Source organism: Patagioenas fasciata, chromosome 4 (assembly GCF_037038585.1).
Source record: "Patagioenas fasciata isolate bPatFas1 chromosome 4, bPatFas1.hap1, whole genome shotgun sequence".
Taxonomy (NCBI): domain Eukaryota; kingdom Metazoa; phylum Chordata; class Aves; order Columbiformes; family Columbidae; genus Patagioenas; species Patagioenas fasciata.
This window is the reverse complement of record NC_092523.1, coordinates 75294051-75310521: the sequence shown is the minus strand read 5'-3', so window position 1 is coordinate 75310521 and position 16471 is coordinate 75294051. Positions and strand designations below refer to the sequence as shown.

The 16471-nt window shown below is 36.6% G+C and overlaps 1 protein-coding gene across 9 annotated transcripts in view; it reads left to right on the top strand.

Annotated features, from left to right (window-relative positions):
• Positions 1-16471, top strand: part of GSTCD (glutathione S-transferase C-terminal domain containing) — a 46330-nt gene that overhangs the window by 629 nt on the left and 29230 nt on the right. For 4 of the 9 annotated variants that reach the window (XM_071808222.1, XM_071808221.1, XM_071808216.1 and 1 more), the window contains exons 2-6: positions 1040-1225; positions 4577-5008; positions 6798-7256; positions 12782-13036; positions 13762-13855. In XM_071808222.1, the coding sequence (XP_071664323.1) occupies positions 4598-5008; positions 6798-7256; positions 12782-13036; positions 13762-13855 (1219 nt within the window). In that variant the 5' untranslated portion in view covers positions 1040-1225; positions 4577-4597. Of the gene's footprint in view, positions 1-36; positions 175-1039; positions 1226-4576; positions 5009-6797; positions 7257-12781; positions 13037-13761; positions 13856-16471 lie in introns of those variants that run through there. The other 5 variants (XM_071808223.1, XM_065836546.2, XM_071808220.1 and 2 more) reach the window with 4 other exon arrangements.

Below are 16471 nucleotides of genomic sequence, written 5' to 3'. Positions count from 1 at the left end.
CCCCTCAGTTCCAGAAGGACAGGGAACTGCTGGAGAGAGTCCAGCGCAGGGCAACGAAGATGATGGAGTGGAGCATCTCCCGTGTGAGGAAAGGCTGAGGGAGCTGGGGTCCTTGAGCTTGGAGAAGAGAAGACGGAGGGGGTGACCTCAGTAATGTTTCTAAGTATGTAAAGGGTGAGTGTCATGAGGATGGAGCCAGGCTCTTCTCGGTGACAACCAACGATAGGACAAGGGGCAATGGGTATAAACTGGAATACAGGAGGTTCCACTTAAAAATGAGAAGAAACTTATTCTCAGTGAGTGTGCCAGACACTGAACCAGGCTGCCCAGGGAGGTTGTGGAGTCTCCTTCTCTGCAGACATTCAAACCCGCCTGGACATCTTCCTGTGTAACCTCATCTGGGTGTTCCTGCTCCGGTGGGGGGATTGCACTGGGTGAGCTTTAGAGGTCCCTTCCAGTCCCTGACATTCTGTGATTTGCAGCCTTTGTGTCGTTAGACATCAGGAAAAGGTTCTTCACCCAGAGGGTGCTGGACACTGGAACAGGCTCCCCAGGGAGGTGTCATGGCCCTAAGTCTGACGGTGTTCAAGAAGAGTCTGGATGGCATCCTCAGACATGTGGTGTGAATGTGGGGTTTTCATATGGAGGGACAGGAGTTGGACTCAATGATCCTTCTGGGTCCTTTCAAGCTCAGGACATGCTATGATTCTATGGCTAAGCTTTTTTTTTTGGAATAAATAAATATGCAGAAGGTTTCAGTGTTGACTATCAGATCCCATTTTTCTGGGCTGACAAACTGCTGAGAGAAGCTTGGAGTAGATGTTTTATGTAGTAGGTTTGCAAAGAAATTTAAAGTCAGTGCTATTATTTTCTGCAATAAGTGAATTCTAATGTGCTGTCTTTCTTAAGTTTGGCTTCTGTTCTTCATAGCCTATGTTTTATTTTGTTGAACCATTAACTTTTATGTCATTGATAGTAATGATTTAGTTTGGTATTTGAGCCTGAACTATCATGAATTCAAAGACACATAATTTAACAGATTTGTTTGGGCTTCCTTGGAATTTAAATGCAAGTTCTTTGGCAATGGTAAAGAAGACGTGTCCCTGGACCACCACGCTGGGCATAGCAAAGGAGAGAACCAGCTGGAGGATGCAAACAGGAGCTTAAAGTACAACATTCCTTTTGTTTTCCTGCTGAGTGAAGCTCATCTGTTAATCCTTTGGAGGTTAGTTACGAAAACAGAAAAATATTATTGTCTTAAATGCACCGTAATAAAGAATAGAATTTGTTCCACTCCACAGAGTAAGTTTAATAACTCAGATCTAAATTGACCATATCAGTAGCAGAACAGGGTGTATGATTCTGGGAAACCAATTTCAGTGTTCCAGCACTGCAAATTTGAGAAGAGAAAGGGACTTTGTCAGGAGAACTAGTAGTAGTGTAGTATCTGAGAAGAATTTAGAACTATATTTGAAAATAATGGGGTAGTGTATTGCAAAGACACCTTCAAGTCAGGTACCATGAACACTATCAGGATCCGTAGTTGAGAGAGATCTGGTTGCCTGTATGAACCAAAATGAATCACTGTCTTATAATGAAATGACAGGTTGCTTTGCCAGGGTCTGGAAATCATTTGTGGTGTGAGTACCTATTCTCAGATTTAAGACCTGATCTTGTGAAATGTGCAACGTTCTTAAATCTCCCTGAAAACCAAAGAAATGAGACATTTGTGTTTTTGTGATAAGAGTTGGAGTTACCTCCTCCTCTGGAGTTTGTTCTGCTAAGTGTAAGGTATTAGTTGCTTGCACAATTTTAAAAAATTAACAATTTGCAGTTTGTTTTTATTTGGTTCAGAGTTGCTAACTGTAATGATTTATTATTTCTGTATTAATACAGTCTCTGTTTTTGTGAGTTCTTAAAAAGGAAATTCTCTAATATTGACCATAACTTATATATTTGGATTTTTCCTTAGTCTTCCCATGTAGGGAGAGTATACCTTTGCTTCAGTCTAAAATCCAGAGCCTTACTTAAAAATGACTGAGAGGAGTGACTTTAATTAAGATACTATGAACTAAATGAAGTGGGCTGCATGCATATTTCTGTTCTCTGACCCTGTCAAGAGAATGGAGTGTGAAGCTGTGGACAACATCTGCTTATTCTGTTTCGGCAAGATCCTAGTATTGGTTTATCTGGTTTGGTGACTTATGTATGTGATAGTTGTATACATGAGAGTAAGAATAGTTGTGCTTAACCAGACAAATTTCAAGTTGAATTTCAAGCTTCAAAGAGACAGATGGATTAATAGGATAGCATTGTCAGATGTGGCATTTACTAGGTTGAATACAGAGCAGACCAATAACCAAAAAGTCATTATTTTCAATCAGTTACTGTCTGTGGAAATGACTGACAGCTGCTATCTATTACTCATTGCTACTGGGTAGAAATAGATTGGTTCAACAGATTGGAGGAGAATTCACATTGATGGTGTTCACTCTTTCATCTGCCAGTTTTCATGGCAGGCTATATTTGTAATTTTAATCAGTTACCTAATTAAGTAGTACCTCTATTTGGGCATTTTTCAAATATTTATTTTTTATTTTAGTCTAATGATTTATTATCCTGTGTGGGGAAACAGTGCTTCAGAGCTGCTACTCTGGATGAAAATGGGCAAGGGCTGGTGTACCTATTGAGAGTGCCAGTGTGGTGAAAAGGTTAATGTTTTACTTGTGCAGTCCTGAGTGATGGATTTGGAATAATTTGTCAGAACAGGTGTTTAACAGATGGAAACTACACAATAATATACTTTGGAGACAGAAACCTCTTCAGAATTTACCTAAATATTTAGCAGTTCTACACAGCGTGATAATGAGCAAAAAAGCTGATTACGTCCAGTAAGGTCAACCAGAAGAAAAAATTCAGTGGTGAAGTGATATTTAAGGTGAATGTGTATGTCTGAGTAGCTAGAGTGGCTAGGAAAAGATGGTTCCTTTGGAAAATAAAAACAACCCAAATGCATATGAAGGTACTATTTAATATTGAAAGAAGTACTATAGTTAGTACTAGTAACTATGGATTTAGCAGGTAAGACTAACTCTTGACTAATCTCCTCAATGGCATCTTTGTTATATAACTTTTCCACAGAGCTGTACTTATGGTATTGAATCTGTCTCAGCTTATATGATGTCAAGATTTATTAAAAAAATTAGTTTTTAGGAACTATATGGCAGGTGTATTAATTAAAGAAAAGCACCAGTACTATTACGTTGAGCCACTCTTGTTCTCAAAGTCATGTAATGATTTAAAAATATTTCACTATAACAAACATTGTTATGATCTTTAATGTCAGGTGGACTTGATTTTATTCTTCTACTGCCTCTTTTTAGACAATTGATTTGCCCCAGTAATGGATGATATAAAATAGTAAATTTGATATACACATCTACAATTAAAAAAAAAAATCAATAATCTAGATCTATCAAATGAAAACCTTTTTTGCTTTTAAAATAATTACATCATATTCATGTAACTGTACAGAGACCTTATTAATCTAGACAGTTATTTGAAAGACTGATGCTGTTTTAATGTCATTTGTATTTAGTGTATATGTATGTATGTATATAAAAAACAGTACTGGCCTTTCTTAGCAACATTCGATTTTCTTTCTCATATTATAATAAAGTTTTCTACTATAATGATTGTTTTAAGAGTGCCATCTAGTGTCTAAAGCTTTTCAATATGACTTGTGATTTATAGGTTAATGGTCAATTTTTTTGAGTGATGGAGCAGAAAAATTATTGCATCATTGTTTTATCTTAAACCAGTGTGGAATAGTTTAATAGGAAAAATGTAATTTTCAGCCAATTATGAGGAAAATGAATATAAGCTTTTAATATAATGAGAAGACATCAATTTCAGCTATGCTACTGTTGTATTTAACCGCTTTAAAGAAGATGTGTTTGAAGGTGTTCATGTAGCATTCTTGAAATGAATGGTTTTTGGTTTTTTTACTTACACATCTTCTTGACCTTCAGTTAGTATCTCATCAGGGTCTAGATTAATTTTTAATATGGAAACCAGTATTATTTCCCATGGCCTAAATACCCTAATGTATGCCTTGTAACAGTGACAGAAAGACAAATGTGTGCATTAGGAAACTTACTGTTGTAGATATGTGCTCAGGAACTTGTTTTTTTTTCAATAATACGTGGTTAATGTTGTAGGAAATTGATTAAAAAAAAAAGCCTTGCTATAAAGTGTTGATACACTAAAAAAACTAAGAACAAATATTTTCTTTTGGTTTTGTATGTTTTGTTTTATGTGAGAAACGTGCTAAAATTAAAAAAAAAAGTACTCTGATCATTTCCCTGTCAGTGATTTCTATGTGACAAAAATAATGTATATATGGAACTCTTCTCTCAAGAAGGGCCTGCAGTCCAATTATTCAGACAGGATGTCTGTAATAGTGTCTTATGTTAAAATCAGTTTTATCAGATAGTAGTGGGAGCACTATTTCAAACCTTTTTTGTTCTAAATTCTGTATTCTTTTATGAATGTTGTGTTCCGATTTCTATTTCAGGAACGTCAGTTCAGGAGGAAGATGAAAGATAGTGTTGCTGAAGAACATTTATATTTGGATTTTTCTCATCAGTACAGAGATACTATCTTCCCTCTTCATACATCTGTTTCACTGTTTTTGCTATCCTACTGTGACTGCAAATTATTCAAAATTTTCTTAGTGCCAAGTGGTGAAGATCCAGATGATCAGCTTGTGACAAAAAACTTCCTTGTTGATCTGGAGGTCCATTTAATCTCCAGACATCAGCTTCCAGTGGTTGTGCAGAGCTGCTGTTTACCTGCTGTTGTTGTGAAAGATGGCAAGTTCTGCCGAGCTGGGCTTTCTGTTGTCTTAAGGCATATAATACAGAAAACATACGAGGCAGATCCATCTAAAAAGGATGTTTTGGAACTCTTAGGCTTTAAGAAGACCTGCTTAAAAGCCTGTGCTGAAGTGAGTACATCTCTTTCTCTTAGAGACATTAGGGTTTTTAATAAGCATTAAATACTCTAAAGTAGACTTTTAATATTGATGTAAACTAAGTTATTTTGGTAAGAAACTTAATTTACTTCGAAAAAGAAATTTTCTCAATGAAGAAGTATCAGCGTTTTGATATAAACATGAAAAATATTTATTTTTAAAGATACTACTTTTTGGCAGCACAAAAAGAATCTTAAAAAAATAGGTCAGTTCTTTGTTTCATGTCTAGCAGTGTAGTTTCAATGAGTTATCAAGTACAGTTCTTGCAGTTTAAAGTGAACTAAGGAGTACCTGATGGCTGCCCAGAGAAGCTCTGTGTGCCCCATCCCTGGAGATGTTCCAGGCCAGGCTGGACTGGGCTTTGAGCAACCTGGTCTAGTGGAAGGTGTCCCTGCCCATGGCAGGGGGTTGGAACTAGATGATCTCTAAGATCCTTTACAACCCAAACCATTCGGTGATTTCAAGAGCACCAGATACTGTTAGCCTTTATCACTGCCAGGGTGCACTGCTGGCTTATGTTTAGCTTATGCACACCAGGATGTCCAGGGTCTTTTTAGCAGAGCTGTTACCTGGCCAGGTAGTCAGTCCCTAGCCTGTGCCATTAGTGGTGTTTAGTCCAGCCTAGGTGCAGGATGTTTTATTGAGTTACATGGCAGTTCCTGTTGACCTGTTCTCTAGCCTGTGCAGGTCCCTCTGAGTGGCAGCTCTTTCTTGGAGTTTGTTGACGGCTCTGCTTAACTCACTGACATCCTTGATGTGAGTGGATGCCATGTCCCACCCCAGGTCATTGGTAAATTAGACAGGATAAGCCTCAGCATAGACATCTAAAGAGCTCCACTTCTAACTGACCTTCAGGTAGAGTGTGAGCCATTAACCATTACTACCATTTGAGTTTATTTCAACCCATTTATCACATAGCAGTTTACTCATCTGGCAGCTCATCCATCTAGACTTGGCTCCCTCACTGCTCTCAGGAGGTTGAACTCCACTACATGGAGTCTACCATGTCATCACTACATCCATGGCTGCCATTGGTTACTGTGCTTCCAAGCTGGGTCATCTCTTGGTGAGCAGCAGAGCTGGGGAAGCATATCCCTGTATTAGACCATCGAGCACTAGCATGAAGAAATTGTCCCTGACATCGTCCAGGAACCTCTGGTTGTAATTTCTTCTTGGAACATCTGGAAAACTTGATTCTGTATTTGAGATGACTGCAAAGTGAGTAAACTGAATAGGAAAATACAAGAGTTTAAAAAATTTAAAATCTTTAAGTACAGACAGTAAGAAAAAGAGGACAGGGATAAGAACATGAAAAAGATAAGTAATCTTTTTTGAGGTGCTGTTTGGTTGGACTAAAGTTCATCTATGTTGTATGCTAAAAGAACACTAATAATACATTTCTGTAAAATAAATGTGCTCAAAATCTGTTTGCTGTATTCTGGTTTTATTACCAGCACTTGGTAGAGATCGCATACACAAATTGATCACAGCTTTGCTTCTTATGAGGTACTCAGCCACCCTAATCTTATGCCAATAATAAGGAATAAAAATATACTATACTATATAACTGTTCATTCTGTTATATGTAAGACTTAGCTTCCTAATTCTGCTATTGCAAAACTAATACAGAATATCTGAGCTTCTGAGATTATCGAAGAATGTATTTAAAGCTGGAATTTCTTCACTTAAAGGGGACAGAATGGTACCATGGATTTTGTTTCTCTTTTCGTAGAGACATTAATTATATAAATTTATCTGACAGGTTAGCCAGTGGACCAGGCTTTGTGAGATTAGCATACCTCTGGCTGTTGAAGAATTTTTGGCGGCATCTCCTGAGCACTGTCAGGCTGTTCCTCCTGACATTTTACAGCTTGAAACGAAGCTTGGAGAACCTGTCCGAGTACATAATGATGACAAAATTCGAAGGCAAAAACTTCAGCAGCAGAAGGCAGTTGCCAAGGCTGCGGTGCCTTTACTTGGTAAAGCAGCAGCATCAGAGGAAGGAAAACCAGTGGAAATGCATGAACTCCCAAGTTTGGAACTAAGCATCGCTTTCTCCAAGCTACTTGACAAGGAAGTATCGGATGCAGTCAACAGGGAGGCACCGCACATCAGGAGAACAAAAACCTCTGACCTTCCACTTTTGGACCACGTTTTTGCAGAAGGGCTTTATTTTACCTTGGCAGATATAGTGCTGTTGCCATGCATCCATCAGTTCTTGGTAAGATGACAAGTTCTTCAAATATTAAGTAGTGTGTATGTATTTTTTTTTAAGAACTGGAAAGCTGCAAGATATGTTAATTTAGAACACAGGGTGTTCCAAAGATGGACCCAATTTCAAAGCAGCATACAGGATGTTTCAAAAAGATGAACCCTATCTCTCTGCAACCATGAACCACTCATGAATGAAACTCTTACCCCTTGAAAGGGTAGGGCATAGAGTTTCAAATTTTTACTGCTAGATACCTCATTAAACTGTTTGTAAATTTTTGTGTAATTGTAACATGTTGCCATTGTGAAATACACTGCTTTGAAATCGGGTCCATCTTTTTGAAACACCCTGTGTATTGTGATGCTAGTGATGTGAACTTAAACTGAAACAGAATATTAGTCTTTGGTTTTGTACAGACAAAAACAGGGATTGGTGAGATCACCCAAATTACTTTTAAACGCATAGCATATAAATACTCAGTAAATATTGTTAACTGTTAAAACGTTATGCTGAAATATTTTTGTTACCAAATTGCCTAGAAAGTTCCTTCATGAAAATACTTAAAATGGACACATTAAAAAGGACATCCTAATATGCATAAAGCAAAAGTAGGTAAGTGTGAGCCTATTTTAATTTTTGTTTCCTTGTACTAAGGGACAAGGCAAAATGAATTCCTACCTAGTTTGTTGCACTTTTACTACATGGATATTATCTGGATTGGAATTATTTTCAGGAAAGATTTTAAACTTTATGTGACTTTATCTGGACATGGACAGATATGCCTAAAAGAAAACAAGTAGCTTCTAAGAAAGTAAGGATGCCTTTTAGGGAGGCAGTGAATAAAGAGAGATTCAGGGACAGTGGTGGCTTCATAGAGGTGTAAATACTTGGCTTTCCTTACCCATACAAGACCTGAAGAATTGACTGGGGAGAGTTCCAAAAGCTTGTTTGTTTATGCTACTGCTATGTAATTTCTTGAGGTTGTCTTGTGAATATTTTTTTGTTTACAAATATTTCTCCTAAATGGACAGTGTGTTATGATTTCCAATGTGCTTATTTCTCCTCAAAATAGGTTAATTGTTCTTAATCTTTGCTATTGTTTTCTTCTAGTTCCTAGAATGAATATGCTTTGGGAGGAAACATACCTATGAAGCCAGCCTGGCTTTTTATCAAAATAAGCCAGTTTAGTTGCATATATGTAGATAAAGATGTGTGTCTAAGACAGCGTAACACCTACATATCAGCAAATCTTTTATTCTTCTGTGCAAGTTTTGTTTTTCCAAATCTTAGTCTATATTCTTCTTCAAGCAAGGACTGATTGCTGTGACCCTGCTTAGAAATGAAGGGTTGTGTCCAGGGCACCAGCTTCTTTGGGATGTGGTTCAGCACCTGAAACTTCAATAATCTGTAGTTTTGTTATTCATAGTCTTGTTGCTACTAAACTGTTTTCCACAGTTTGTGGAAGGTCCTTTGTTTACTGCAGTAAAAGAAGTTCCTTGGAAAAGGTTACCTTGCTCGAAGCTCTTGGAGTTAAGTTTATAGCTGAAAAGTTATGATTAAGTTACGATTCTCCTTGTAGTCCTATGAGATTGGCTTTTTTTTTTTTGTGTGTGTGTAATAGAATCTGTGTTAACTGGATGGTTCAATAAAATACTGATAGAAAGTCCATACTTTAGGGGATTTGAGTAGTTTCCTATCGGATTGTGCAAGTATTTTAGAAATGCCGAGAGTGTGGTCTATTCAAAGGTGCCTTTGTCTTTCTTTTTCTTTGCAGTCAACCTAGCATATTCCCGATCCTGGACAAACACCAATGGGCTGTATTCAATTGTCTTAGTCCTTGTTTTTTTCAAGAGGTTTTCTCAGCACAATGAGGAAAATACGATGTATGCTAGCAAAGTAATATTGACACTGTATATAGTGGGTATAAGCAAATTTCATTTTGAGCATAGGACTATTTTGCATCTTGTGATGTGTTTCGAAATTGCAAAAGATCTCCCAGTCTCTATATGGAGGAATTTGAAACCTTCCAGGAGTTTCACCTAGATAAAACAGGAAAACCACTGACACAGCTGGCAGTCAGGGCACCACATGGAATGTGTAGAAATGGGGAATAAATCTTTGCTCCCTAACAGAGAATGTTGTTATAAAAACACTGTCGCAAGTGGCAAAGCTGATTTTAGCAGTTCCTGTGCTCCAGGATTCTGTTTGCCAGGCTGTTGGTTGTGTCAACTTGACTGTAATTTGAATCAGTAAAATACTCATATCTCTGTACCTTTAGATCGATGATCTGTTAAAAGCTCATTTCACCCCTATTGTAGGGCAGAACCTTATTTACCTGAGTATTGAATCTTTTGTGGTGAACCTCTCACTTTTTACAAAATTTATCTGGGCCTGAGAAGGAGATTCCATGTGTGTGTGTCTTGGTTGTTTTTTATAGCACGTCTCTAGTAACTGTTGTACAAATATCTAAACAGTGGAATTAGGAAAGTATATCAGAATATTTTTGAGCCTAATAAAGCCGTGCAATTTGATTTTTATTTACTTTTCTCTTTTAACCCTCCCCAGGCCACTCTTTTCTCCCTCTACTTTTCTGACCTCTGGAAAGAGGTAGGGCTTAGTAGTGCAAGTGACTTGAGCTCAGCTTCAAAACCAGTTTTCAGGTGGAAGAGCTGCTGTGGTAAGACTGTGAGAGTCTTGCTCAGCACGATCTGTGTACTTAGTTTTATGAGGATGTATACACAGAAAAGAATTAAGGAAATTACAACTGTGCCTCTATTTCCCATGACAGTAAAATGATACAATTTTGTCGACTACTGATATTCCTGCAGTTACTCTATGAGATGGATATCTAAGCTGATGTCAGGAAGATCTCTGACTGAAGTTGGTATTTGCATTTCAAGTTTGCAAGTTGGTTTGCCGAATTTGCCTTACGGTGTTTGAAAACAAATGGAACTCCTGGAGAAGATGCTGTCAGTCAGATTCAGAGAAACAATCTGTAAAATCAAGATTACCAGAGAACATTAATATGTGACAAATGTCCAATTTATCACTTCTTTAACCAAGATTAACATCCTCAATGGATTTTTGCATGATGGTAGCAGTATAGGAGTCCAGAAGTAGGTTTATGTGGCTACCTTTGAATTAAGATGATGAGTTATTTTACAGTAATGGTTATTAATTCATCTCTGCTTTGTTGTTTGTTTGGTGTTGTGTTTTTGTTTTGGTTGTTTTTTTGTTTGGGTTTTTTTTGCAAATTACATAATTTAGTATTAACAGCAACTTCCGTATGGATGATACTAAACAAAAGTAGTAAGACAAAAATACTTTTGTACTATTTAAAAACCTTTAACGTATTTCAGTATTCTTTATTTTTCCAAGGCCTTTTTAAATAAAAAGGGCATAACTTTTTACAGTAATGTTTGATTTACTGGTGCTAGGCATGAGAAGATTCTTGGATCAGATGCTTAATTGATTTCAGCAATCCAATTGAAATGGTTCTGTTAGATGTACCGTGAGCAGCTGAGAATGCTGTATTTATTTGCTTTTCACGTGTGACCCTTGAGCCCTGGTGGTCTGCAGCTTATGAACTATATATTGAGTAATATATTTGTGTTAGCTCACACCAAGGATTGTCCTAGAAAACTGGCATTCCATTTCATTTTTACCTAAATCATAAGACCTCTGCAATAATGTTGCCTTATTTCTGTTCTCTGGTGAATGATTGTTTTCTAAGCATTTATACATTAACTCCTACAGTTATCATCAAGATTGAGTAATTGGTATCTTAAAGCTTCTTGCAGGCAGAGGCTTGAAACTACTCTTGTGGATGGAAGTGCCAGAGTTTAATTCTGTGTTAAAATGTTATTTATAATTTACATAACTGGACTTGCTTCGTTGTGTTTAAAATAATCATTATAGTTGCACTTCCACTTTGTTCTATGAGTGTGAATAATAATGAAGTCTTCAATGGTTATGTATCTGGAAGGTATCATACAATCAGCTAGTCAGGTCTCCTCATATTTATTGTAATTATAATTACCAAAAGTAAGATAATGAAGCTGAAGAATTGTTTTTCATTACCTCATTCCATTTCTGTTATCTTTCTGAGGTTAGCTTAGTTATGCTTTCTATTAGTTGTAGCTGTTTAAAATTAATAGAAGAATAACAAAAGCTTTGTTCTCCATCTGGGAGAAACCGCTATTAACTTTTAAAAATACATTTAAAACACTTGTTAGCAAGTGTAACAGTGCCTCTTAGAATTGCTTTCCAAAAGACTTCTTCCGTAACTGAATTAATGTATTTATGCCTGTGTTACTATTAGGATATTGAATTAGATACTAAAATTACACAGTTGATCCTCCTTTTGCTCCTTTAGCTATTAATAATTATTTGTGATTAGCCTAAGAACATTATAAACACAGCATGCAAGAAATGCTTGAAATTTGGTGTCATTTCAGGTGTTCTTTACCAATTTCTGTTTCCACACTGAGGACAGATGTGTGGAGGAGCACTGCTTATGCATGGCCTCTTCTGCTGTTTCCTGTAATCATGATTTTTAATTTTCTGATTAAAGCAGGCCTGACAGCACAGAATACTCAAGGTTGGAGTAGTTGGGGTTGGAGGGCACCTCTGGAGATCTTCTTGTCTACCTCTCTTGCTCAGAGCAGGGTTGTGTCCAGTCAGATTTTGAGTGTCTGTAAGGATGGAGATTTTGCAGCCTCTCCTGTTAGAGGATGATCTTCATTGTTCTAAAACATTTGGGAACCTATTGGAGGACACTTCATCTCACCATCATATATACTTAATTCAGAAAAGAAAAATACTAATTACCATTTTTGTATAAAAATATGAAGTTAAGATAGTAAAAAAGTTTGAATAAATATATGATTTTTAAAAAAGCTTTGGATTCAGTGCTAGTAAAAAAAAAGTGACAGATATAGTGCAAAGACTTCAATACAGACCAGGGACAAAGTATGCTTGTGCCTGTTTTGCTACATAGTCAAAGGTATTCCAGACTTGCAGTTACCAGCTAAACAGCTGTCAGTGGATGAGCTTTAAGGGCAGCAGGGTGCCTCTGGAGAAGAAGAGCATTCAGGTACCACTATGTCTTGCTTAGAGTTCAGCATTCATTGCAAATTACTGTTTGGGTGGGGGATTTTTGTGTTGCCTTTTTTTTTTGCTGTGTGTGCTTTTACCAACCAAAATGAATCATCCTCTTGTTAGGAAATAGCAGATGATTCAGAATGTTACTTCAGTTGTGTTTTCCTGTTACTGACTGAAATAATGATTAAAATTGGTCATGTAACCTTTTTAGCCTGTTAAGCAAATAGGAATTGCAGATAAATTCTAAATGGCCAACTGGCAGTTCCCTTGCAGGCCTGAGCTCTTAACTAGCCAGCTTTTTGCATTAGCCTCATGCTCTGAGTGAACATTTCTCAGCACGGAACCAAGCTAATTTCTGTAGTTCATGCCGCCTTGTGGCTTGTAGGAAGAAATTTACAGTAGCAAGCAACCTTTCCATTTTATTTTTTTAGGTTTCCAGCAAAAACCAAGGCAAAAATCTGGTAAATTTGCCTCTGATATCCAGTTGGTATCGAAGAGTTCAAGAAGTACCTGGAGTAAAGAAAGCTGCTGGCAAATGCAATATGGAGCTTCTCCAGCTTCCGGATTTGACATCTGCTCCAAAGGAACAGCTACAAGAATTCTCTTCTGTTCCTGATGAATTAGAAGAGGAGAATGAAGATAGCCATTTTATAGGTGGTCCAAGGCCAACTATGACTAAGTTAATGGTAAGTAAACTTTTTAATGAGATATTTTTAGTAATGATATTCTGCTTGATTTGGAGTAGATGAAATTTACTAGAATTGCAGAAGCTAAGTCTGACAGCCTTGAACGATTTAATACCTTTGACTTTCCTGTCTGATATTCATTGACTTAGAAGTGATTTTACTTTTTTGTTCTGTTTGATTGATTCAGGAATTGAGTGAAGATAGGACTGCTGGAACCCCTATTAATAATTATGGATAATCAAAGTAACTTTTTGTTTGAATTGCAATATTTGATTCCTCTTTTGAAGATATTTATACAAAGGATGTCAGAAACTGTTGCTTTTATGTTTAGCTTCATTATTGTTTCTGTGTGGTGTTGTGGTTTGGTTGTTTTTATTTCTCTGCTTGATTACAGCTTTGAATCTTTGAGAACCCTAATGAGTTTTATTAAATAAAACTCTCCATCATGTTCCATAACTCATAATATTTTTTGCTTAGCAGCTGACATCTTTCTATGAATGAGTTTTATGAGTTTCCTAAAGAAAATTAACAGGTCTTTCCTGTGAAAATGAGAGAAATACACAATTTGAATCCCATAAAATGTAGAGTCAAGTGCCTATTTCAATTAGACTGAAAATGTGCACAGTTTGATCTGATGCTGTTAAATTCAGCGGGAATTTCACTACCAGCTTCAGTGGGAAAAGCATCAGGGCCTTATTTTCTCTTTCCCTCTCCCTTTCACATAGGAAAATGGTGTTGAAGCAAAGTTTTCTCCTCATCCATGTCCCAGCTGGACCCTAGACTGGACCAGTCTACCATCTGCAGTCAATCCTGGAGAAGGTAAGACTTCTTATGTACGTGTGTATGTATTCAACAGTACCTTCATCTGGTGTAGTTGCTTAACTCTTTCATAGGAAAATATGTAACTTTTAAATGTATTTTTCAGAGCTCTCTAAAACAGGTAAGCAGTTTTAAGTCTGTTTTAAAATTCAGTCTGTTTGGGACGCATGGTGAGATGACTTCCCTCAGCTCATCAACAGCTGTTGACCAAACTGGGAATAAAAGCTTGTTCTCAATTCCTGAACCATTTTTCCCCCACTGTTTCCTACTTTCCTAAACTTTTTTGATATCTAGAACAGTAAATTCTGACTACATGATGTTAATATGATCGGCATGAATGTTGTATTTGGACTGTGTCTCCCAAAGCAGCAGCAGCTGATTTTATTCTGTTGAAAATAACATTCATTAGCAAAGTTTGGTAGCTACATATGAGTGAGTCTTCCCTTTTGTGGCAGAGTTCCCTGCCCTGTAAGGGTTGTTTGCTTTGCTGGATTGCAGGGCAGTGTGTTTCCTAGTGGCTATAGTTCTACAAAGAAAAAACTGATTTTACCGTATTATTTACTGCATCAGTAATACAGAACATAATGTTGCAGTTCTGTGGAACTAACTGATGTTTTGGTTAAGCAGCCTTAGTGGTACACCAGACACCAATCCTGGAGGATCAGTGTTAGCTTCAGCTTCCAGAACTGATATTAAGTGAAAGAGTAAGGTAGTGTGGCCTCTCAGCAGAAGAAAATGCTGAAAATTCTTCAGCTCTCATTTATTATATACAAAGTTTTAATGAAAGGAAGGAGGAGACATCCATGAGCTAGCACGAGATTCTTGATTTGATCCATCAACCGCTGAAAAGCCTCGCTTCCCACTGAGTTCCCTGTAGTTTGTCCAGAATGTTGATTTCTTGCATTTTACCTTCATAGCAAATGACTATGAACCATTCTCTAACTTCACAGGATTAGAGATTACTGATGTTTTAATGGTTGCTGCATTTATATTTTTACAACATTGAAGGAAAACAGCATTAAATTATGTCATTATATTTTAACCAGTTTAAAAGTTTGTGGAATAAAGTGGAATAAATGCTGTATTAGATGGAGAGTTACTTGATTTGAAATAGTTGTTGAGATTGATTCAATATATCCAAGTTGCTTCTAGGATTGTTTTGTGAAGATAGGTCACAGTTATTTTTATCTTCTTCTGCTTTTTATATTGGTATTACCTTTGGAATATTTTGGACTTAAGAGATGTTTTCTGAGATGAGAATACATGATGCTTAAAAATCAAAGCTGTTTTAGGGAATCTGATATTTTATTAATTTGCTAATGAAGAGATGTAAATTATGCATTTTACTTTACATGTTAAAAACAACAGTGTTTCTAAAATGAGATCCAGGCAGTCATTTATTCTATATATATATAAAAAAAAAAAGAGTTAAAAGAAGCACTTTAAAGTTCTCTATTTCCCTTCCAAACCTGTCAGAACTTTTTGAAAGACTTTGAAGTTTTTTTAAGAGTTTTGTATCCTATTTTGGGATCTTGAGCATCCTGAAGCAGGAACTCATCCTTCTTCTTCAACTGATTTTTCCATATCAGACAGCTCTTTGCCTGCAAGCCACATGGTTAACAATCCAAAGGAAACTCAACTGAAGCTGCTTCTCATTAACTTGTCCTTAAACTTATGGTTTTGCTGCACTCATTTAAAAGTTTAAACTATGTTTATGTTTGTATTGTATTTTGCAATTCAAGTTCTAGAAAATCTGCGATCGCCATGGAGCCAGGTTGCCTCATATTCTTAATAAATACTTGAGAAGTAAGTGATATTCAGTTACACAGAGAATGTAGGCAACATTGGTAATTGAGGTGGCAAGTATAAGAAAAGGGAAGCTATTAATGCAGTTTCACTCTTTTATGTGGCTTATATTAAAAAGAGGATTCTTGCAAAACTTTAGATTTCATATGCAACTTATTCAGATATTTTGATTGTTCTGGGATATAGTGTTGCATAGTTGGCCTGAGGACAGTTTTGATGGAAGTTTGAATGGAATTAGTAATTTTTAGACAAAAATTCTGTATGTGTAGCTGGAAACCATACATCATGCATGCCACCGAACCAGGTAACTTGTCCATGGCAGTATACGCTGTTCCTACTATTACTGTGTTCTCCCTCCATTTTTCTTTTGTGATTGTCTTGGTTACCGAACTGAACAAAGGGAATGCATTATTTTATATTTTTAAGATGCCTAGTTGGGGACAGGAGGCAAAGTCTTTATATTACTAAGTTAAATTAGTATGTAATAATGATTTTTGATGTGATGTTCAACTGAAGTGAATACTTTTTGAAAACAGAGACGTTTTGTATGCCTTATGAAAACAAGGCATCTGCATTCTGAAGCACGGAAGTTCAGTACATTTATGTTTGCTTGGAGTCTGTTGCATTATTTTAAGTGATGTTTTAATCTAAATAACGTGCGTAACAGCCTCTAAAATATTCAAAAGCTGCAAAGAAAAAACAACATTTGCTAGCATATTGTATTGAAAATCATACTAGAAAGAATAATACCACGTTCAAACAGCTACATTTTGATTCCATTAGGACATATTCTCATTGGTGTTTGGTCTG